The sequence below is a fragment of the Neophocaena asiaeorientalis genome, unplaced genomic scaffold (genome assembly GCF_003031525.2).
Source record: "Neophocaena asiaeorientalis asiaeorientalis breed wild unplaced genomic scaffold, Neophocaena_asiaeorientalis_V1.1 scaffold182, whole genome shotgun sequence".
Classification (NCBI taxonomy): domain Eukaryota; kingdom Metazoa; phylum Chordata; class Mammalia; order Artiodactyla; family Phocoenidae; genus Neophocaena; species Neophocaena asiaeorientalis.
Genome location: NW_020174648.1, coordinates 6,875,257 through 6,900,140, shown reverse-complemented (window position 1 = coordinate 6,900,140; position 24,884 = coordinate 6,875,257). Strand labels below are relative to the sequence as shown.

Genomic DNA, 24,884 nt, shown 5'->3' with positions numbered 1-24,884 from the left:
TTGCATAGTTACAGGGAGTATTTGAGGGAAACAGCAAATGTCTAGATTTTCAATTCTTTTTTGCCTGATCTTTGAGATTTTCTCCACTTTTATGATATTTCTCTTATCTGATATCCAAGACTGTTTTACTGATTTCATCATTAAACTCAGAAAATTCAAAAAGATTACTAAAATTCCAGGATCCTATCAACTGTTACAACAAAAGGCTTCTAGTATCAATTATTTCCAAAAAATGACAAAAATAGATTCAAATTATCTAAACTGTTCTTTTTATAGGATATATTTCTATTTTAAACAGTACCTTCAATGCTGATTCTAACAGATATAAAAATACAAAATAGTAGTTTACTAATATCAGTGCTGACACATTTAATTCTCTTGCCATTGGCCATAGATGCATTATCATAGGACAAATGTACATTATTCGTATAATATGTCCTGCATATTCAAATTCTTCTGAAAATACAATGTGATATATAAAAATCAGAAATTTATTATTCCTGAAAAAAAAGAGATCAAATAAAATGTCAGATCACTTTAAAGGTATAACAATTAAAATCTGAAGTTCATTTGTTTAAATAAATATTAACATTAATTTGAAAAAAGATACAAATAATATGAAACAATAGCTAAGCAAAAATCTAAACCATACTTTCTAGACATAAAAATCATAAGGGAAAAAGATAAAAATATGGCTCTTGGTAATCTAGATCAGGGCTGAGGAGCTTTTTTTTTAAGTTAATGTCTTATGCTTATTATTCACCCAGGTAGAAGAAACATTTTCATTAACCTTTTCCAAAATATAGGTACTGTAAATACATATTCATTTGGGAGGGTGGCTTTTGGGGGGGGTGTTTTTCTTCCATCTTTCTTAAGATATAATTGATATACAGCACTGTATAAGTTTTAAGATATACAACATAATGGTTTGGCTTACGTACATCACAAACTGATCATCACGAGAAGTGTAGTGAACATCCATTATCTCATATAGATGCAACGTTAAACAGACAGAAAATTTCTCCTTGTGATGAGAACCCTTAGGACTTACTCCCTTAACAGCTTTCATATGTAACATGCAGCAGTGTTAACTATATTCACCATGGTGTAATACATTACCTCCCTAGTACTTATTTATCTGATAAATGGAAATTGTACCTGGTGACTATTTTCATCCACTTCCCCCTCTCCCGCCCCCCACCTCTGGTAACCACAAATCTGATCTTTTTTTTCTATGGATTTGTTTGTTGGTTTGTTTTTGAAGTATGATTGACCTAGAACACTATGTTAGGTCCTGTTACACAACACACTGATTCAATATTTCTAGACCTTTTAAAATGATAACCACACTAAGTCTAGTTATGATATGTCACCATACAAAGATACTACATAGTTACTAACTATATTGCCCACACTGTACATTTCATACTGGTTACTCATTTATTTTGCAACTGGAAGCTTGTACATTTTAATTTCCCTCACTATTTCTTTCCTCCCCCGATCCTTCCCTTCTAGACACTACCTGTTTGTTCTCTGTATCTATGACTCTGTTTCTCTTTTGTTAAGTTTATTCATTTGTTTTGTTTTTTTAGAACCCACATATAAGTGAAATCATACAGTATTTGACTTTCTCTGTCTGACTTACTTCACTTAGCATAATACCATCTAAGTCCTTCCACATGGCAAATGGAAGATTTCATTCTTTTCTGGGGCTGAGTAATATTCCATTATATATATGGAATATATACATACATATTGAACCATCCTTGCATCCTTGGGACAAATCCCACTTGATCATGGTGTATGATCCTTTCAATGTATTGCTGAATTTGGTTTGCTAATATTTTGTTGAGGATTTTTGCATCTATTGATATGCTCATCAGTGATATTGGCCTGTAATTTCCTTTTTTTGTGATATCTTTGCCTGGTTTTGGTATCAGGGTAATGCTGGCTTTATAGAATGATTTCAGAAGCGTTCCTGCCTCTGCAATTTTTGGGAATAATTTGATAAGGATATGTGTTAACTCTTCTCTAAATGTTTGGTAGAATTCATCTGTGAAGCCATCTGGTCCTGGAATTTTGTTTGTTGGGAGTTTTAAAATTACTGATTCAATTTCAGTACTGGTAATTGGTCTGTTCATATTTTCTACTTCTTCCTGCTACAGTCTTGGGAGATCGTACCTTTCTAAGAATTTGTCCATTTCTTCTATCTTATTGGCATATAACTGTAGTACTCTCTTGTGATCCTTTGTATCTCAGTGATTTCAGTTGTAACTTCTTTTTCATCTGATTTTATTGATTTGGGCCCTCTCTTTTTCTTGGTGAGTTGGGCTGAAGGTTTATCAATTTTATTTATTTTTTCCAAGAACCAGCTCTTAGTTTCGTTTATCTATTCTATTGTTTTTTAGTCTCTCTTTCACATATTTCTGCTCTGATATTTATGATTTCTTCCTTTCTATTAACTAAGGGCTTTGTTTGTTCTTCTTTTTCTAGCTCCTTTAGGTGTAAGGTTGGATTGTTTGTTTGAGATTTGTCTGGAGAGCATTTTCTAAAATCAAGGCTAATCACACATAGGAACAATGCAAAAATTCATACATCAAAAGCAAGAAACAAATTAATTTAGAGAAAAACATCAACACTGCTTAAAATTAGGAACAGAATGAAATATTCAATATTACTATGACATTTAAAAAATTTTTTTCTATTCATCTAAAGTAGAAGCTGACAAAAAGAGGTTACTTGGATATATGTCAAGATCCTAGGGTTTTAAATTTTTATATTTTTCTGTAAACTTAATAAATGGAAGAAAGTAAAAAATTATCATAATTTGTTATGAAAAGCATGTTAACACCCACTTAAAATTTATTAGCATTAATGGTCCCAGTATTTTCTCATTTGACATCTTTTTTTTTTTTTTTGCAGTACGCAGGCCTCTTACTGTTGTGGCCTCTCCCATTGGGGAGCACAGGCTCCGGATGCGCAGGCTCAGCAGCCATGGCTCATGGGCCCCGCCGCTCCACGGCATGTGGGATCTTCCCGGACCGGGACACAAACCCATGTTCCCTGCATCGGCAGGCTGACTCTCAACCACTGCACCACCAGGGAAGCCCTGACATCTTTTGTTAGTAGAAAAACCTTGTCTTTCTGCTCTAAAAAGTATATAAGCTCACAACTTATATAACAAAACAAAGAGTCTACACAAGTTAAGAAAAATCTGTATCTTGCATTATTTTGGACATTGGTTATAATTATTATTAAGGCCATGCTGTGTTTTTCCTAATTATAGACATCAACAGAACTATCCCATGGCACAGATGAAATTAAGTTGAGAGCTAGATCTAGTCTTTGAGTTTGCTATTTCTCACCCCTGCTCATCCCAGAAGAATACCAGAAGAATATGAAAGAAGTCCAACATGTAATGTGACCCTAAGACATGGTAATTAAAACTTGAAGAATCCAAATATGACCATCCTTTTCATCTTTTTTCCACCCACTCTCTAATAGAGGTGCCAATGAAATTGGTAAAACAGAATGGAGAAAGAGAAGCAAGCACTTTGTTCCTTTTGCACTCAATCAATAAGACTTGACTATAATATTAGTTGGGTTTTGTTTGTTTGTTTTTTTTTTAGGGAAGATCAAAGTAATCTATTCTGACAATGTAGAAAAGGTCATATTTTCAAGTACATTGCTATTAAAGGTTCACAGTACTTACCCATATAGAAAAAGAGGTGTCTTATCTTCATGATATTCCAAGAAAGTTAATATGTTTTTAAACTTCATAAGCCAACTTCTAGCTCTTACATAAGTTGAAACATCATAAATACTCATGAATCTAATAGAGAAAAATATACACACGTGTTATAATGAAAAGCAAGTGCTATACCTCTGGGTAATATAAAACAGAAAGTTATACTAAACATAAATGTAATATGGGTTTATTAAATATGCCTCTGTATCCATCCACCTACCCCCCCATGGTCACAGAACAGAAACATTTTTAGTGGGATATTCCTGCTGTCCATGTTCCTGGAACTATCTGTGACCTGAGGTAGAACATAATTAAAACTTCAGAATCCAACTCTTTGGGGTTTAAAATCAAGCTTCCTTTTGTCATGCCTTGACTAGCCCAAGATTCTCCAAGGCCCTGAAGTCTCTGTCCTTCCCAAACTTTATTTAGGAATTGATGCTACATCTCCCAGATATATTACCAGGCTGCTGAAATGTTAACTATCACCCAGACAGAATCTCCTATCACTGTTGCCCCACAGGTTTGTCTTAGACCATCCATTATCTAATGTTTCAGGACTGTAACCAGATATCAATATATCTCTAAGATACTGAGCTTTTCCCATCATATTTAATTGCATCTATCAGTTCCATGGGTTGGATCAATTCCTCCAGATCCTATGATCCTATTCCACCCCAGAGAGCAGTTTAATGGCAGGCTCCAGGCCTCCTTACTTCCCCTGTGCAGTAATTTAGTAAATATGATATAAAGACAAAATAATTATCACCATAATTAAAACTATATGGGTTCTTTTTCATGGCTCCCCTTGTCTCTCATATAATTGCTCTGTAGTCAAATCTTCCTCCAGAAACTCCCAATGTCATCAAAGTTATGAATTTTCAGGGAGAAAAGTATAAACAAGAAAAATAGGAAGTAAAATAGAAAAGTAAAGTGAAGTAAAATAGGAAGTAGATGGATGGATGGATGGACAGACAGATAAGATAAAAAGATTGATCAATCTGGACACTGAACTCTCAGTTTGTTCATTCTCTATCACATACCCATTCAATTTTGGAAATATCAGTTAAAGAAGTATTACACTTACTTTCCTTGGATGTGGCAATAGCTTTTGGTTGCACCAATTAATGTCCGGGCTGCCTCTACACTGAGGACTCCGTCATTACACTGTTTTTCAAAGCTACTCTAAACATACAATTTTAAATAAAAATTACAAAGGACCAAAACATTAATGTAATGTACTCTGCTTGATCTTTACATACCCCTCACTATTATTATTGAACTCAATATATGAAAATATACTATTCAAAAACTTCTAGAGCAAGAACTAAATTTCATTCAATTTAAATATTTACAGAATATTCCATTTTTGCAAAGTACTCTCTCAGGAAACTCAAAATCTATACAACTCAAAGAGTTTACTTCAGATGTTCAACATCACTAATTATTAGAGAAATGCAAATCTAAACCACAATGAAGTATCCCCTTGTACTGGTCAGAATGGCTATCATCAAAAAGGCTACAAATAATAAATGCTGGAGAGAGTGTGGAGAAAACAGAACCCTTGTACGCTGTTGGTAGGAAATGTAAACTGGTGCATCCACTAGGGAGAACAGTATGAGGTTCCTTAAAAAAACTAAAAATAGAGCTACCATATGATCTAGCAATCCTACTTCTGGGTATATAGCCAAAAAAAAAACCCCAAAACTCTAATTCAAAAAGATACATGCACCTCAACGTTCATAGCAGCACTATTTACAATAGCCAAGACATAGAAACAACCCAAGTGCCCATCAACAGACAACTGGCTTAAGAAGATGTGGCATATATATATATATTAATGAAATATGCCATTTGCAGCAACATGGATGGACCTAGAGATTACCATACTAAGTGAAGTAAGTTAGACAAAGACAAATATTATATCACTTATATGTGGAATCTAAAAGATAATACATATGAGTCTATACATAAAACGGAAACAGACTCACAGACACAGAAAACAAACTTACAGTTACCAAAAAGGAAAGGTGGGGAGGACAAATTAGGGGTATGGGATTAACAGATACAAACGACTATACATAAAATATACGCAATAAGGACTTACTGTATAGCAAAGGGAATTATAGTTAACATCTTATAATAACCTACAATGGAATATAATCTGAAAAAAAAACTGAAACACTATGCTGTATGCCTGAAACTAACACAATATTGTAAATCAAATATATTTCTATTTTTTTAGAAAAGGTAACATGGAATGGGTCATTAAATGGGATTGTTCATTTAAAAAGTAAATGTGGGGGCTTCCCTGGTGGTGCAGTGGTTGAGAGTCTGCCTGCCGATGCAGGGGACACGGGTTCGTGCCCTGGTCCGGGAAGATCCCACATGCCGCCGAGCGGCTGGGCCCGTGAGCCATGGCCAATGAGCCTGCGCGTCCGGAGCCTGTGCTCCGCAACGGGAGAGGCCACAACAGTAAGAGGGCCGTTCCCAAAAAAAAAAAAAAAAAAAAAAGTAAATGTGGTAGGTCATTAGAACAATGGTCCCAATGTAGCATGCCTTTCCCATGCCTCTTTGTAACTAACACTGCTGCTCCTTCCTTCAAAGGTGGGGTCTTCTTCACTCATTGAATCTGGGCTAGCTTTGTGATTTACTTTAACTAATAGAACAGGGGTAAAAGTGATGTTATTCAATTTCCAGAGCCTAGGAGATACAGAGGGCTTGCAGCTTGTCCTCTCACCCTGTTGGAACCCAGAGACCACCATGTAGTAAAGGAGCCCAGTTCACTCTACTGGAAGATAGGAAGCCATGTGGAGGAGAACCAAAGTGCCTTTAGTCTACCCTCTCAAGCAGACTAAAGGCTTTCTCAGACTCATATTGTCTGACATGTGGCCTGTATGAAAAGGAATTGCAGAGTAGAGTGGACTACAATGAGACTCATTGAAAACACATGAGTTTTTAAGGAAACTATCAGATTGGACTAAAAAAGACAGTACGAGTTCTAAATAAATAGGAATTTCCATTTCTACTGGCAGAAATCAGTCTGAGAAGGTTACTCAGCCACAAACATGGATTATTTCCTATGAAAATGTAGAGAATGGGGAGAACTGGGACATATGCCCATCTGGATTTCAGAATTGCCAGGGACCAGTGATTAATCAGTGCTTCCTGTTCTTCCCCTTCTTGAACAGAGGTGTCTCTTGATCACCACTGAATGTTGTGGGTGGAGGTGGGGGAGACAGATAACTTCTCTCCTTAGTCCACAGGTCTCTGGATCAAGAGGAATCATACTTAAGGAGATACAACCAAGAAGCCTCAGCAGACTTAGACTAAATGCACATTATGAGATACTGGACTTTGAATCTGATACCATAATAGGATGAAGGCTTGCCAGGGTTCAGGGCAGGCACGCAGTGTCTTAGAAAAAGATGAGTGTGTTTTGCTTCGTAGGAGGGGTAAAAATATTTGTGGCCAGTGTGTGGAACGTGGTACATTAAATATGGTCACAAATTCTTTGCATCTCTTACCTTCGCGAGGTTGAATCTACTGTCCCAAGCCTCAAATCAAAGTGGCTTCATTCCCAAGTCTGGTAGTAGGGTACTGACTCTCAGCTGTATGCCTCAGGTTACTTCTATGTGGCCTCTCATTCTTCAGAGGCTAGGCCAGCTTCCTCACATGACAATCTCAGGGTGGTATTCAAAGTGGAAGAAGGAGGAAATTGCAAATCTCCTCAAGGCCTAGGCTCCAGTACATGCCCAAAGTCCTTTTGCTACATTGTACTGGTCAAAACAAGTCACAAGAACACCCAAATTTAATGGTGGGGAGGGATATAGACACCACCTCTTAATAGGAGGTCTTACAAAGAATTTGTGACCATACTTTACCTCTCTGGGTAAGAGCCTTTCAAATTCTGAGAACATTTTAAATTAAGTATAGAAATGTTTTTAAAATGAAAATATAGTGTTAATATTTTTGTATTAAGAAGAAATATGTTCTTCAACAGAAAAAACAAAAGGAGGAATTTATAGATTAAAAGAGACAAAGTACATATTCATTCATTGCAATACGTGATTTTACTGAAATGCAATTTAAAAATATAAACTGTGAAAATACGCATTGATCACATTTATGAGATAATTGGAAATTTGATCATTGACCCAATATTTGATGTTATTAAGAAATTATTAATTTTTAGGTACAATATTAGTATTTTACTATGTTTTTAAAAAGACCAAATTTAAAAATTTTAAAAAGACTGAATTTTAAAAATTTAGAGATACATACTGAAATATTTGCAGATGAAATGATATAATATCTGGGATTTGTTTCTAAATAATATGGAAGATGGAGGAGTGAATGAGGGTGCAGATGGGGCACAGTTGGTCATGTGTGGATGGTTTTTAATGCTGAGTGATGGGTACTTGGGAGTTCATTACACTATTTTATCTACCTTTGTATATTTTAGAAATTCTTCATAATAATAAGTTCTAAAATGAAAGTAAAAAAGAAGGATTCTGGGCATAACGAGTATTTTATATACTTGTAAAACTGAATAAAATTTGTACTATTAGAATAAAACCCCAATTTTAAATGTGCAATTTGATAAGTTGATTTAAACTTGATTTTACCTAGTAATCTTCCTACGTTTATAACATTTAAATTGTAAATATTTTAAGAGAATTTTGCTTCATTAGATTTATTTTAACTCATTAGATTTACAAGAGTTAAATAAGCACTTGAGAGAATATTGTATAAGAGGAACTCAAATATGTTAAATGTACAAAAGCAGTTTCAAATATTTGAAGATTTTAATTAAGTATGTAAATGGCACCAAACATTATTCAAAGACTCCCCAAAAGTGAACTGTTAAAATTAGCTAGACTTAGAAATAGAGTAACATTTGTGACTTGAATTTAAATCCTAAGAGATTTCTTTTATTTTTTAACTTTCATAAATCAAACATAAATTTTAACAACCAATCAAAAGATGAAAAAAAATCTAGTCACCTGAAAACCATACATAAGAATTAAAAGCATTGCAAGAATAATAAATAAATAAAAAGCAGATTATGTGAAGGGTACCAACCATTTGTATTATAGCTACATGCAATCTGGCCTCTTCTATTAAAACTTCATCTGTTGGGGACTCCTCCTTCACTTTTTTATCATATGAAACATGAGGAAACTGAACAGTATCAGACTACGTTTAAAAACACACAGAGATAAAGTTACAAATAAGTAAAAATGATTAGGAGCTGTCAAATACTTCGCTCAACCAAGATTCCAATAACTCAAATCAGAATCGCTAAAATAAAGGGGTGTATAAGTGAAAAATGTTCTCCATATTAGAGATGCTGCTTTCAATTGTGGCGCAGTAACTATTCATTTGGGGAGATTTAGAAGCCAAATTCTTCCCCAAGCTAGTTGTATGCTTGACTGCTCTCTGGAGCAGCCTGTTTTCTGCTTTTGATAGTACTTATACAGGGAGAGATCTCTCACTTCCTCAACCAGTTGGAAACATCACCCTGGCAGCGGCCATTCATAGTTACTCAATCAGCCAGTTTGTAAAAACACCAGTTCTCCTGTATTTGGCAAATAAGGCTAGATCACCAACACATTCTCTTTAGAGACAGAATTCAAACTATTTTGCCAATATAGCAAAGCTAGTAAATGTATCTCCCTTCAGTATCCTGACATACAACTAGCAGAATCAAGTTTTTTATAATAAACTAAAGAAAAAGGCAGGCCAGAAAGAGAAAGGACTATTTTTTGCCAGGTATCAACTCACAGGAATGATATATTCAATCTTTGTTTTTTCTTCTACTAAGGTCCAGTTAACATTTGTCAAAATTTTTTCTGTTTTAAATAAAGTTATTCTGTTCTGTATTATCTCCTGGATGTGCTTAATGGCATTTTGCATGGCCATTTGTCTTGGAAGGGAGATGGCACACAAACCTGTGACAAAGAAAAGGAAGGGCCTTAATAAAATACAGTGAAGACTGCACAGGGAAGAGACATGTTGCATAATGTAGTGAAATCTTGGCATCACTTGCATAGCCAAACCAGAGTACTTAGAGCAAGGACAACTATTTGTCCAAAATTTTCCAGAAAATTACCCAACTATCCATTTCCTTTTGGCTGTACAGCTCAACTTTTTCTGACTCAAGTGCTAAAGAATATCTTCTTAGTTTCTTTTTGTTCCCTATAGCTAGAAACATGACTCACTATTTAAAGGCATCCAATCAGTATTTCTCCAAGTATGGAAAGCTACCTGTGTCTACAGGTAAAGGAGCTGCCTATTAAATTACGCAAATTCCTGAGCTTTACGCCATGTCTGGAGAATCAGAGTGGCCTGGGAATTTGCATTTTAACAACTTCTCCAACTGATTCTTATACATAATAAAATTTAATGGCCACTGCAATAGAGATCCCTCAAATTTAACATCTCTGCTTCCTGGCCAGCAAATCTACATGTCCAAAACTTGTAGCAGTTTGTATCATCTTGAAGTATCAATTTGAAGTTTTAGATACAAGGCTTGCTTACCAAAAAGAAGAATTTAATTAGTGAGTGAGCTTAGTCTACTCATTCAGAATTCCATCTCAATAAAACTGTTCTCAATAAACAACAAGGTTCTACTGTATAGCACAGGGAAATATATTCAATATCCTGTGATAAACCATAATGGAATAGAAGATAAAAAAAGAATGTATACATATGTATAACTGAATCACTGCTGTACAGCTGAAACTAACAAAACATTGTAAATCAACTACACGTCAATTAAATAGATAAATAAATAATAAAACTGTTCTCTCTGCATAATTGCATATAAGATGTCTCATAAAGAGTTTTAAATGTTTCTAAATGTTTCAGTTTAACTTTATTGCATTCTCTACAGGACACTGTGGTGGCTGTATTTCAAATTTTCAGGGATTCAAAAAGGTTTGTAACCATATCCCTCTCAGTTCTCTATGGTCCAGAGCAAAGATGCATCTGACTGCCATGCTAAAGAGTTAGAACGTATCAGCTTTGGATTTAAAATTTCCATGGCTGAGAGCACACAAGGAGAAAGTTTATTCATTTGCCTAATTACATCCCACCCATTAGGATGGAGCAACGGCCACTTTCCAGTTGCTCTGGGGAAACATGGGTATAAGTGGACCACTCGATGGCACCAGTACATTTGAACAAACTCCTGTGTTTAAGATGATCCTGGAAGAATATGAGGATAGATCTCTCTCTCTTTTTTTAAAAAAATATTATTGAAGTAGAGTTCATTTCCAATGTTGTGTTTAATTCCTGCAGTACACCAAAGTGACTCAGTGAGATATATATATATATAGATAGATAGATAGATAGATATATGTGTGTGTGTATATATACACACACACATATATCTATATATATTCTTCATCTTCTTTTCCATTATGGTTTAACACAGGATACTGAATATAGTTCCCTGTGCTATACAGTAGGACCTTGTTGTTTATCCATCCTATATGTAATGGATTGCATCTGCTAATCCCAAATTCCTAGTCCTCTCCCCTACTCCCTTCCCCCTTGGCAACCACAGGTCTGTTCTCTATATCTGTCAATCTGTTTTTGTTTTGTAGATATGTTCATTTGTGTCATATTTTAGATTCCACATATAAGTGATAGCATATGGAATTTGTCTTTCTCCTTCTGACTTACTTCGCTTAGTATGATAATCTCTAGGTCCAGAGGATGAATCTCTTAAAAGCATTAGACAAGATGGAAGAAGTTGGTCTGAAACTCTTCCTGATAAAACTCAATTTTGTCAATTACCTGTTAACGTGCGAGTGTTTCTAGAAAGGATGAGCATTGATTCTGAGGATAAAGTACTTGCCATACATGTTTGTTTCACAATGAAAATTCTGAGGTTCAGTTAATACAATAAAAAAAAATTGTATGGGAAGAAAAGGAGAAGAAAAAAATATTTCCATGATAGTAAAACCTCTTGCTCTTGCCTTTGTGATGATCAGAGTAAGAGCAATCTCAAGAAAGCAAGCATGGGAGAAAACCAGATGTTATATCATAAGCAAAGAGAGCAGAGTGGGTCTGGATCCCTGAAAGCCAAAGAAGATCCCCTTCTTCCTTTAACAATAGAATCTCTGAGTTTTGCCTAAGCACATGGCCAGTCAGTTAAGATAATATTCCCCAGCTTCCTTTGCCCACGTGTGCCCATGTGACTAAGTTCTGGCCAATGGACTGTGAGTGGTAATGATATGTACAACTTCTGGATTGTGCCCTTAAAAGGAAGCTGCTTACCCTCCATTAACACCATCACCACCACCATCACCCCCACCGGATCTTCCCTTTCTAGTTGATTGGATTGAAGATACAGTGGCAGTGAGCCAGCATCTACCCTGCAGACAAAAGCAACACCCTGGGAAGCTGAGGATCAACAAAAGAGAAGGATCTGAGTGAGATCTTTGGACAACCTTGTGGAACAGAACCATCCCACTTCTCTGGACTTTCTGGTGGAGGGGAAAAAAACAAACAAACAAAAAAAAAACTTTGCCTTGTTTAAGCCACGGTTAATGTGGTTTCTGTTAAACTGGCTGAATCAATATCCCAATTCATACATCATCTATAAATAGGGAGTGAATGAAAATGAGTGATTTCATAATCAATTCCTTGAGCCCCATAAGAAATGTCTCCTCCACCCCCCAACAATAATCTCTTTGCATTACTCTCCCCAATTAATTAGACTTTACCTAATGTCCTGGCTGAATAAGTCATCATGTATGAATTTATTCCCATAGTCATTAATGATATTACTTGTATATACAATATAAACTGAAAAACAAAACACAGAGAGTCAAAACATTAATAAGTTCTCCAAAGGGAATCATTGTTCAATTAACCACCAACAAAATTCTACCTTAATCCACATTTTAAAATCCTGCCTCTGATAAGAAGAGGCAAAAGGGTTATTTTGTGGACACTGCTTGAATATAATCCACTGGGGTAGAAATCAGTTCTCAATCAGAGTGAGAAAAAAAAATAGATTTTGTAGTTTCTGGGAGGGATAAGGACACTGAGAGAGGAGCTCTCCATGGTTGCTGCCGTCAACAGTGGCCATGCAAAGCCTGAAAAGCCAGCACGGTGGTTGATTCTCAGACGTTGCTGTGGAACCTGCGGGGCTGGGGAGTAACCCCGGCAATGGCAGGCAGTGGTGATAGGGAAGTGCACCTGCCACAAGCATTTACTACAGCCATACGAGAAGCTCTGAAGAAGCAGACAGGAACTGCGCTGGGGTCAGGAGAGGCACCATGCAGAAGCAGAAGCAGAACCACATTTGTAGGTCTTGGCTCTGCCATTTACTAGCCATGTAATTTGAGGCCAGTTTACCACTCTGAGTCTCAATGTCCTTTACCGAAAAATGGAGTTAATAGCAGTATGTCTTCAGAGAGTATTTCCCAAATGACTGATCACAATAAGCACCTGAAATGCTTCTTAAAGACACTGACTCCCAGGCTTATTCCCTGCAGATTCTGATTCTGTAGGGCTGAGGTGGCATCAAAGGGATTCTTAACATCAAACAGATTTGGGAAACACTGAAAAATGATACTCAAATGTTAGTTAACATTTCTTTGACTTGGTTTTAGGCCAATTCCTTGCACAAAAGAAAACTGAAGGAGCTCATTATTCTTTTCCTCTGGAACATGGAAGGACCCAAAGTCCCTGCAAAACCACAGGTGTGTTTGAACTCCAAATTAATTCCCAGACCATGCCCACAGATATGAAGTGTAAATCCCCAGGAAAGATGGTGAGGACTATGATACTCCATTTCTTAAAAAGCAACATTAAAAATAAACTCTTTCTCTTTGGGGAGTTAGGGTGCCTGAGTTCTTTCACTAACATGCTATTCTCTTTATTTTGGTTTCCCTACATACAAGATAGAGAGGGTGATAGTTGCTCCCCGCAACAAAGATATTTGAAAAATACTGGGCTCTTAGGGTCTTCTAGGACAGAAGTAAAATAGCAAAGAAGAGAAAATTCTGAACTTGAAGTTGGATACTATCAAGAAACTCTGTACATCTACCTCCAGATTAAAGTTCCTTGGGAGGTGGGTAATGTTCTTAGTTTACATTATTCAAGTGTTCTCCCTCCCAGGAGCAGGTTTGGGGTTCATCTGACTGGGAAGTGGTGGGGGTGTCCTGGGGATTTCTAGAAACTTCTCACAACTTCTCCAGCTAGCTCACAGAGTACTGTCACGAATGATGAGGTACCCTCATGCTGTCCACAGATGCTCTGGGTTCTCTGGACCTTCCCTGGAGTCTCACCAACGCTGCCACCACCAGACTGCCCAGAAATCCACTGGCTGGCCCATGGGGAAAAGGCTTTGAGAGAGAGTTGAAAGGAAACTGAGATTTGTCTTTCGCTATGTATAATATAGTGTTCAGCCAAAATTTTTCAAGAAATTAATTTTTTATTTAGCCCTAAAAGACATAAATATGACTAGATCCTGAATTCAAAAATTTACAAAATCTTTCTTTCCTTAGCATATTTAATGAACATTTCAGTTTTTGCTCTAATAGCTATAGGAATTGGAATGCTCCAGATAAGGAATTATTTTTTTCATACCTTCTGACAGCTCTTGAACAACAGCATTTATATGTTCAACAACATATGTTGAACATTTACTGAGTGTCAGGTACTTTGCTAAGCATCATTTCGATCCTCCACTGGAAACTGAAGTGCCACAAGTCTGGGGAACTTACCCAAGGCCACTCAGCCTGTCAATGGTGCAGCCAGGGTTCGAGCCCAAGTGTACCCAACTCCCACATCTGGAACTGTTATTTGATTTTTGGTCCCTTTCACACTGTCAACATAAATAAACTTTCCCCCAAAAGTTCCTTCCTACTTAGAAGATTGCATTCTTCAAGCCTAATTTTTTAAATGGTTAGCTTTATTATTGGGTACTATGACAAGTGCTACAAAACAAAAATGAGTAAGTATGAATAATCATGGGATATGATGTTTCTTACCAGCTGTGGTGACTCTACTTTTTGTTCAGCCAGATTATGAATATCAGGAGCCAAGAGTAAGCTAAAAACTCCTTTAATTCCAGACCATGCTATAACAATTCCCCATCTCCAATTATACTCATAATTTGAATGCCTCAGAATAGGACTCACTAATACAACAGTAAGTAACCTGTGGAGAGAAAAACATTTATTTTTATATCACATCTTATGTATTAATGTTATTTATGGATGATACTAGCTAGTAAATACTAAATTTCATGTAAAAATTTTTCAGAAAAGAGAAGACGATCCAGTTTATTCATAGGTTGTTCAAACTTTCTGAGACTAACCGAACTTATGACCTAAATTTTGCATATAATACTCAAATCTTGAAAAATAATGCTAGAAATTCTATACAAATATAAGAAATTATCATTAACACTAGGGTGTAGTGTTTAGGATCTTGGTAGTAAATTCCTGCAGGGAAACTTCTTCAAATGACATTAACAAGCTCCCTGGAAGGCCACAACCAGATGCAGAAATTAGACCACAAGGACCTTGTAGATCATGACGAAAAAGTAAAATTGTAGACACTTTAATAAATTTAGCTCAACCAAATTTTCCTTGAGTTTCCACAAGAATCATACACTAAACACCATGTAAATAATTTCAATTTGTGCCTCCTTTCTCTACAGGTCATTTTGTTATAGGATCCTATGCCAAAATCTAGATTCTATCTATAGCAGACTTGCACCAAAAAAATATCAGTACTGTCCTTCAAGTGAAATTTCAGCAGAAATATAATTGACATGTTCTCAGCCTCAAAAAAGATACTGTGTATCAGTCGCTTAACCGGGAATTTCGTATGACAATTTAGAGAATTCCTGTCATTGAGAAACAGAAAATCTACAATTTGCCATCTATAATATATATAATTAATTTGGGCAAACTCCTCCACCTTGCATTTAAAGCTTTTTGCAAAGTAATTCTTATCAACCTTTCCAGCCTTACTAAATGATCTTTCTCTAAAATACCACTGACTCCAGCCAAAACAGAACAATTTATGTCATTTCCTGATTATCAAAAACAGGGAGGCAGTACAGCAAAGGCTCTGGAGTCAGTCTACCTGGGTTCGAATTTAGATGTCTTTTACTATGTAACCTTAGGCAAGTTATTTAACCTCTCCAAGCCTCATTTTCTTCATCTGCAAAATGGAGAAATAATAGTCATTGAACTTGCCTCAAAGGACTCTTATGAAGATTCAATAAAATGAGGCAACATTCACAGGGCTTAGCATGATGTTTAGAATGTGGTCAGCACTTAACACACGTTAGCAATGATTATTACGTCCAGGCCTTTGTTTGGCTCATCGTCTCTGAAACATTTTTCTCAACAAGTCTCTTACGGAAAGTCTACCCACACTTTCAGGGCCCCTTAGGATGACTCCCTCCACTAAAGTCTCTCCTCTAGTGAGGTGGAACCATAAGTTCACACAAGATCTCTGGCACTCACTAGCCATTTGACATTGGGCAAGGCACCTTGCCTTTTTTGGACAGTTTTTTTTTTTTTTTTTTGGTTGCACAGGGTCTTAGTTGCGGCATGTGAACTCAGTTGCAGCATGCATGCGGGATCTAGTTCCCCGACCAGGGATGGAACCCCGGCCTCCTGCATTGGGAGTGCAGAGTCTTACCCACTGGACCACCAACGAAATCCCTTGGACAGTTTTTTTATCTATAAAATGGAGATAATAATTCTTATCTCCCAGTGTCACTATGCAGATGAAATGAGATAATGGATGTGTGCAAAAAGCCATGTATCTTTCTGCATACACTGAGACCAACCTCACCTTGCACTTGTGCTCCTGTGGTGGAAAGAAACATAAATTGTACACCCACCCTTCTGTGTGACAGTGCCTATCCGAGTTGCCTGCAGTGCCTTCAGAGTCAGCAGAAGCAATGTTTCATGAGAACATCTTATAAAGTAAGCTCACTCAGCCAGGCCTAACCTGAGTGGAAATGACAATACTTTCAGAGACACTGTCACGAATTCTTATGGAAGACACAACTGCCCCGTGTGGGCAATGTCACTCAAGAAATAGCATGCTCTTGGGAGTCAAGTTTAAACCCCAACTCTGTCCTCACAATCCGGGTGACTCCAGGCAAGTTTTTAACCTCTCTGGGGCTTCATCTGTGAAATGATGCAGAAACACCTACCGCATAGGGTTGCATTAGTACTAATGGCATAATGTACATGGTTAATGTTTAACAAATGGCTTTATTATAGTTATGATGATAATAAATGATGATGAAAGTCAACAAAATGTTAGGAGCTATTAATCTGGTCCAGTGGTGCTCAAACTTTAACAAGCATGTTGAAACAGTTTCCTGGATCTCAACTTCAGAGATTCAATTCAGTAGAATGGGATGGGCCCATGAATCTGCATTTCTGTCAAGCTCATGGGTTAGGCTGATGCTGTTGTTCTGCGCCTTCTCATTTTACAATGAAAGCTTGAAGAGTAAATAGACTTCCCCTCAGTTGTGCAGCAAGCTACTGTCAGGACCTTGACGACAGTACAGGTTTCCTGACTGCATGTCCACAGCTCTTTTTGCTATAACCCACTTCTTCTCAATTCTAATTCTGGGCTTGAGAACCTAAGTCTAGTAAGCAAACTTTAAATTATAATTCTTACCTTACAAAATTCACTGTTGCAAATAAGATGAGCATGAAAACTAAAGTGTGAAACTGTAAATACTTGATTTCTCCACATCCAATGATAATGCCAAAGAAAGTGTATATTAAATGTTGGTATACACATGAAAACATTATTAGAAACCTAGGATAAATGGAAAGGAAATCACATTTTAAGGGATGTGTTTTTTAAATCTACACGTCTAGCCTCACCCCCAGAGATTCCTACTGCGAGGCCAGAGCACAGTGCTTAGGGCATGGAGCTGTTCTGGTTCCATGTGGTAACACACCTGGGTCTGGGCCAGGTCTGACTTCCATGAGCAGATCTCAAGTCCTGCCTCTTCTTGGTCCCCTCTATTCAGACCTTCCCTTTCAGAGGACTGGGTGACTATGTCTGTCCCACAAACCAGTCTCCCTATGGGTAGGTCTCAAGATCTACACTGGGAAAGAAGCATTAGGAAGCCTCGTTTTAGCTGCAGATATAAACCATGTTCTCTGATACAGCATTACTCCAATCAAGCAGATAGTCCAATTCTCTATCCAATTCCTGTCTCTTGATTCAAGTGATTCAGAACTCCTAGAAGAAAAGGGTATGAGCGGGACCTCAAACCCCAAAGCTTAGTTTTATAAAAATTCAGAAATGATGGAATAACTCACTGAGTAGAATACTTTTTTAAATGTCTCCACAGGACCTTAAAAAATGCCTTACATATAGTAAGATCCCAATAAACATATAATCACTTACACTTATTATTAGTTTCTTACATAAACATGTCCACCACTTAACATGAGTGTCTTCTGAGAAGGGACTTATTTTCATAGCCCCAAACCTAGGATACAATGTCCAGGCCACAGGAGATATTAAGAGAGGATTGGTTGAGTAGCTAAATGAATATACAATTGAACGAATAGAATGAGTAATTTATAATGATGCTGACAGACAGCATGACTGAGCTCAGAAAACTGTCCAAATACAGGCAAAAACTATGTGTTCCAAGAACTAGTTATTCCTAAGCTTCTGGCTTTTAAAAACCAGTAAAGTATCATTCACATATACACAAAACTAGAATAAGTTACAGGTGCCATTCTTTTTTTAAATTTTGCCAAGTAGAGTTATAAAAAAAAAAAGTACCGTCTTCTATGAGTAGAATTTCATGAGAGAAATTACATATTAAACACCAAAAAAGTAGGAAGAACATAATTTCAGAACAAAGAATAGTCCTTTATATTAAAGCAATGAATCTTCATGGGAAAACTCAGGATAATGCTTATTTTTCTCATTTCAACATTTGCTTTCATCCAATGTGAGAATTTCTACACTAGACTATGATTTGGTGTGAGATAATTCTGAAACAATTCTATAATTTAGCGTAGTCGCTCAGAGAACGGCCAACTCATTTGTCTGAAAAGACAAATGGCTTTCCCTCTGTCCACAGATGTCCATATGACACCAGATGTAAAGGCTAGATAAGAGTTTGCTGGTGTTGCATCTTTCTGCTACCTTTCTTTTCCAGCTCTTCCCATACTTGGATACTGTCATTCAGGTACGTTATGAAGGAAACAAAGGAATAAAGTATTTTTTAAACTTCCCACAATTCAAAGTAAATTTTTATCAAAGAGTTATGCATAGAAAGTACTATGATCTCTGAGCCACTGATACATTATTCATAATAGGAATACCAATTAATGTCAATAATTGTTGGTAGCTTAAGTTCTTTTCAAATATAACTGGCAGTAAAATTAAAAATTAAAACACAGAAAAAAGTTATAAAAAACTTTAGTAGTGTTCATTAAGGCAGGACCACTTAAGCACTAAATTTCTATGAGATCTATATCAAGTACACAATAGACTTACTTAGTAATTATTAACTCGATCCTCGGTTTAAAGCTTAAGGAATCTAAATTTAGTCCTACAGTGACTAAAGCAACCATGCCTGACATTCCCAAAAATTCCACTGGGGAGAAAAAAAATGAATAAAATTAGTTGCATTCAAATCTGTACACTGAGCTACTTTATCTTGAGAGAAGAATTGTTGGGAAACTTAAAAGGGTAGTAGTATTTCTTGGAAAGTTGCTTAAAGGGATTGGCCTAATCCTTAGGATCAGGGGTTGACAAACTCTTTCTGTTAAGGATCATATGGTAAATATTTAGTCTTTGTGGACCATATGGTCCCAGTCGCAACTACTCAACTCAGCTGTTCTAGTGCATAAGCAGCCGTAGATAATACGTAACTAATGAGTGCCCAATAAATAATAGACACTGAAATTTGAATTGCACATAATTTTTGCATGCTGCAAAATATTCTTCTTTGGGAGTTTTTTGAAACCATTTTAAAATGTAAAAACCATTCTTAGCTCATGGGCTATACAAAAAATAGGCATATTTGGCCCACAGGCTATAGTTTGCCAACCCCTGCCATAGACCATCCTCGAGGATAGAGCTAATGAAAAGTAAGTTTAACAACCTCTGCCCAGCACCTCAAGGACACTGTGCTGCATGTCCTAGGGGTTGTGGTCCAAGCTCAGTGCTTCCTTGGTGACTGCAGGTCCTGAAGCCTACGGTTCTTTTGCATGATACAGGCTCCCCTAAAACTGTAATTCTCTGGGCTCTAAACAAATGTGTAAATGTAGTCTGAGGCAGGTAAACCAGCTATGAAGAATGTTTGAACACCATAAATACCAACAGTCCTAGCTGCAGAACCTTCAAATAGCACATTATAAATGTCAGATGGAAGGGAAAGTACGTGCAAGGTAGGAGTGGAAGCCCTCTGGAGCAAGGCAGAGCTAGTTGCCCTGGGAATGTGAGCTCCCCTTTCTCCATTAGTGTCCCTGCATCTGTAAAGCGGGTGTAAAAGAATAATGCCTCACAGAGTTGTTGTGAGGATAAAATTAGATAACATGAAAAGTGCCTGGCACACTTGTACAGCAAGGAATAAATGATCATCATTATTATTATGCTATTAATTATTTTTATATGTTCACCTTACTGCTTAGTAAATTTATACTGTTTATTCATTTGAAGAGGATTTTATTATTCTTTTGGTTTATCTAATCACTTAAATCCACTTTGGATTTCTTTTAACCTACTTATTTAACTGAATTTAATATAAATAACAAATGGCAATAAAACCAGTGGTACTGGGAACTGTGACAATAGGGAAACTGTTTCTCAAGGTCTTATTTCCCTATGACTTGTAGTATGGGATTTTAAAGCTTATAGTCTTTTTTAGTAACAGTCACTACTTAGAGATAACATTTGCTATGAGGAAACCACTAAGTAACTATATTTTAAAACTGATATTATTTAGTATAATCCCAATGTTACAAGAACATATGGTGTGAATGCATACATTTAATACATGTATGTACATTTATATGTATTTTTTAAAGATTGAGTACATTTAACAAAATGTATCAGTGGTTAAATTTATGACATGGGTTTACAGGTGATTCCTACTTTGACTTTTCAGAATTTTTCCAAAACTCTACATGAACATGTATTACTTTTATAATTAGAAAAACAAAGTCTTTTAAAAATTACAAACGCTATTACATTAAATGGTGTTTTAAATGCTCAAGAAGGGGGGAAAAGTCATAGAACATGTAATAAAGGAAGTAATTTTCATCAGCATAAACCCAAGTAGTTAAAAATAGAGTTGTAAAATTTTTCTGATTCAATGGAAAGAAACCACCACAGGAAACTGATACCACAGGAAAGTGGCTCTCTCCATCAAACTCTGTCTCTCTCTTTCCTTCTGTGCCTGAGAAAAAGTGCAGGTCCTCCTACCGGGAGAATCAAAGGGATTTTGTCTCCAAAAAACAACAGGATTCAGGAATCGACATCTCCTAACTAGAAAATATTAGGGTGATGACTGAAGTCCTTTGACATTTATAGCCTAGACCAATGACATAACAAAAACGAGTGAGAGCAATCAGCCCTGGCATGGGTAAGAAAGAAATGCATTGTTGGTAGAGAGTTTTAAAACAATAAAACTGACTAAAAGCTGTCTACTTTTTATTATCTCCATTCACCAGAAATTCTGACCAATGTCACTGGATAAAATATTCCTTCTGCTAGGACAGACCTCTCCCACCACCTCTCTTGCTGTACCTCTGGGCTAGACTTTTATATAACCCACCATCTTTCATGAATTATACACTGCCTTTTATACACTAAATTCACATTTTCTTCCGTGGGCTGATATATTAATATTTCTAGCTGCACTACCTGTCAACCAACAATGCTTCAATACGTTTTTTATCTGTGCGGCAATGTCTGTGCAATATTTTGACTATTTTATTTTATGAAAAAGAATGAATGTGTTGTGAATTTAATACAATAGAGACAAAAATGTGCTCAAAGAGGTGACTCTCTAACCTCAATCAGACACTCCCTGGATTTAAGCCAGTTAACAGTGTGCTCATTAATGAAGGAAAAAAATAAAATTAGATAACATGACAGAAATGTAACATTAGAGAATGTGTAAATGAAAATTTTACCTATGTTTAGCTTTCTGGCAATGGAACTTCTCCTTATAACTGTCTATTGCTGACTTTTGTTGTCAGGATCTGATTAAGTGTAAGAGGAAAGAACTGCCTGAAATTGTTTTTAATTCCTGAAGCAGAGGAAAGTGTAATGGATACGGGAGGGGTATTCATTTCCTGGGGCTGTTGTAACAGAGGGCCACAAACTAAGTGTCATAAACAACAGGAATTTATTGTTTCATAGTCTGGAGGCTAGATTTCCAAGACCAAGGCTTTGCAGCAGTGATTCCTTCTGAGAGCTGCGAGGGAGAATCTATTCCAGACCTCTCAAGCACTGACTGGGAGCACCTCCATGAATTAGGAGGAAAGGGGAAAGGAACCAACATTTATTGGCTGCCCTACCTTGAGCCCAGTGGTATGCTGGTAAATGTTTAAAAGTGGCCATCTGGGGGGTAAAAAAAAAAAAAAGCCCCAGTTGGTAGTGTCTGCCAATTTCCATGGTCCCACTATGGGCAATTTCAAGCTACCAACATTATGTCACTTGAATAGAGCGTTGGGGAAGAGATGTGGATAATCAGCTCTCATGAGCCAGCAAGAGCTACCTCCAGGACACCAGCATGAGGGAGTCACCCAACACAAATTACCTCACTAATGCCTGTAACGCCCCTCTAAATTAGGTTATATCACTTTTATAGATGAGGACACTAACTAAAGCTTAGAGAGGTTAAGTAATATTCCAAGGTTACCGAGCTAATAAATTATAAAGATTGGATTTCAAGTTAGCTCTGCCTAACTTCAGAGCTCTCTAAAGACTAACAGTTTATTCAACCAGCATGTGTTAAATTACTGTTGGGCATATGGCAAGCATTGGGCTTGGCTGGGGGGAAAAGAGAAAAGAGAATAAATATACAGATGAATAAGAGACAGCCTCCACCTCAAGGAACTTAGGCTCTAATGGGAAAAAAGGAAATATTAAATTAATTTTTTTCTTCAGACACTTAAGGCATTCATAATAGGTACATAAGGGAGGGAATAAAATGAAGAAAGGTGAAAGAAATGACTCTTCAGTGAATGTTTTCTGTATTTTACTGATTTGGGGTAGTGAGCAACAATAGGTAGCAATTTATCTGTAGAGGAAGCAGTTCTGTTTGGTCACTGGAGGTGAAAAGAGGAGTAATTAACCTCTTGATACCTGAGGGCTTCCATGGATGGAAGTTGCTCCACTGTGTGAGGTAAGAGCAGAAGCAGAATTTGGCCGTATTTTTACCACGGTTACTATGGCTTTGGGGGACTGGTTACCTCAGTCAGGGGGGTAAAAACTATAGCTCCCAATCTCACTGGACTAAACTAGGAAATGATTGTTAAAGGTCTACCAGGGCTAGGCACTCTGACTCCTGGATCATTCCACTCTCCTGCTTCTCTTCCAGATGTAGACATACCTGATTTCTCTGTTTCCTACCTCCTAGCCTCAGGTAAGGGCTGCCATTTCTACAGTCCCCTCAGTTTGGTACCCATTGAATGGGTACTGTTGAGCTGGAAAAAGACCTCAGGAGCATGTCTCCCACCTTTCTCATTTTAGACATGGGTTGCTAAGGGTCAGAGCAGAAATCAGCTCGGGTCTGATTCCTCTTTCAGGGGACTGCCAGTGAATAAACGTAAGATCAAAGGGTGGAATTAAAAAAGAGTAAGACAGTTACCACATGGAGGAGGAATGCAAAGGGAAGGGACATGGAGCTGAAATTGAGGGGATGTTAAGAAAGACCAGGAAAGAGCTAGAGGTGGCAGCCAGATATTATGACAAGACGCACAGAGGAGCCACATCAAGGGGAAAGCGGTTGGGAAGAAGCAACTGGATTCAAGAAGAAGGAAAAACTTAAATGCATAAAGTTCACTTTAAGGATGGCATATTTTATATCTGTTTCTGCCTTACCAATGTAGAAAGTCAAGTACACCATTGAGATACAAAGCACGATATTGGTCAGTGCATTGCTAAACAGGTCAGTCAATATAAACTGAATGATCCTTGCACACCAATATCCACATATTATGCTTCCCAAAATGTCCAAGCTGAGGCCCGTGATTATATATAACTCTAGAAAAAGAAAATAAGAAAAACAAAAGTTGAGCTATAATTTTTTTTCTTTCATTAATGGCATTTGGGTCTATGCCCTTTGGTTTGCTCTTGAGATTCTGAGTGGGGACCTTGCTCTTCAGCAGATGGGAATTTCCTATGAAAGCCTGGCCAAAGAGGCTTTCTGGGGATATATTTCCCTTACAGTCTGCAGCTTGAGGTTTGCTCCTCTGGGAACAGCAGACTCAAACGCCCTCAGGAGTCAGGCAAGGAGCATAAATGTGAAAAAGCTATGACAAGCTGGACAGTGAATGATCAACCAAAAGACATTCAAATTCAATTTTTTTTTACAAACTGTGGCAGGGTCAAGCACACCATGTCCAGGATCCCCACCAACCTGCAGTCTATTTGTGACTCCTGCCTCCATCCCAGGGGATATCTGGGAAATGGAGAAGGAAAATTTTTCCATTGTAACAGTAACTGGGGGCAATAGTGGCAGTTAGAGAGCAGATACCAGACAAAGCTGAGGGCAGTCCTAAATAACAAAGATTGTTCCACCCCGAATGCTGTTAGCTTCCCCACTGAGAAGCACTGCAAACCTCTATTACCAAAATTTCTTTCTCCTTGTAGCACCTCTATCCTCCTACTAGTATTTCATATATGTATCAGGAAGACACATTTTCCCTCTTCATGCTGTGATTTTCCCTCCTTTTTTCTCTCCTTAGCACCACATCTGGAAACCCAGGATATCAACTTATTCCATATCCCAGTGAACTTTAACCACATGAGTCTGACTATTATCACTTCTAAGACCTGACTCTCCAGAATTGCTTGAACCATTCTGCTTTCACCCTCAGACTCAAATCCAGGACCAAGCCAGTTCTTTTTTTTTTTTTTTTTT

At 37.1% G+C, this 24,884-nt stretch overlaps 1 protein-coding gene across 1 annotated transcript in view; it reads right to left on the bottom strand.

The window, feature by feature from the left end:
* Positions 1-24,884, bottom strand: part of SLC9C2 (solute carrier family 9 member C2 (putative)) — a gene marked incomplete at its 3' end in the record, with an annotated part of 73,227 nt that overhangs the window by 33,917 nt on the left and 14,426 nt on the right. The window contains exons 6-15 of the mRNA XM_024758779.1: positions 23,843-24,004; positions 19,283-19,382; positions 17,429-17,572; positions 14,761-14,929; positions 12,484-12,565; positions 9,533-9,699; positions 8,831-8,929; positions 4,833-4,930; positions 3,713-3,832; positions 302-500 (exon numbers count right to left, since the gene is read on the bottom strand). Coding sequence (XP_024614547.1) covers positions 302-500; positions 3,713-3,832; positions 4,833-4,930; positions 8,831-8,929; positions 9,533-9,699; positions 12,484-12,565; positions 14,761-14,929; positions 17,429-17,572; positions 19,283-19,382; positions 23,843-24,004 — 1,340 coding nt within the window. The remainder of the gene's footprint in view (positions 1-301; positions 501-3,712; positions 3,833-4,832; positions 4,931-8,830; positions 8,930-9,532; positions 9,700-12,483; positions 12,566-14,760; positions 14,930-17,428; positions 17,573-19,282; positions 19,383-23,842; positions 24,005-24,884) is intronic.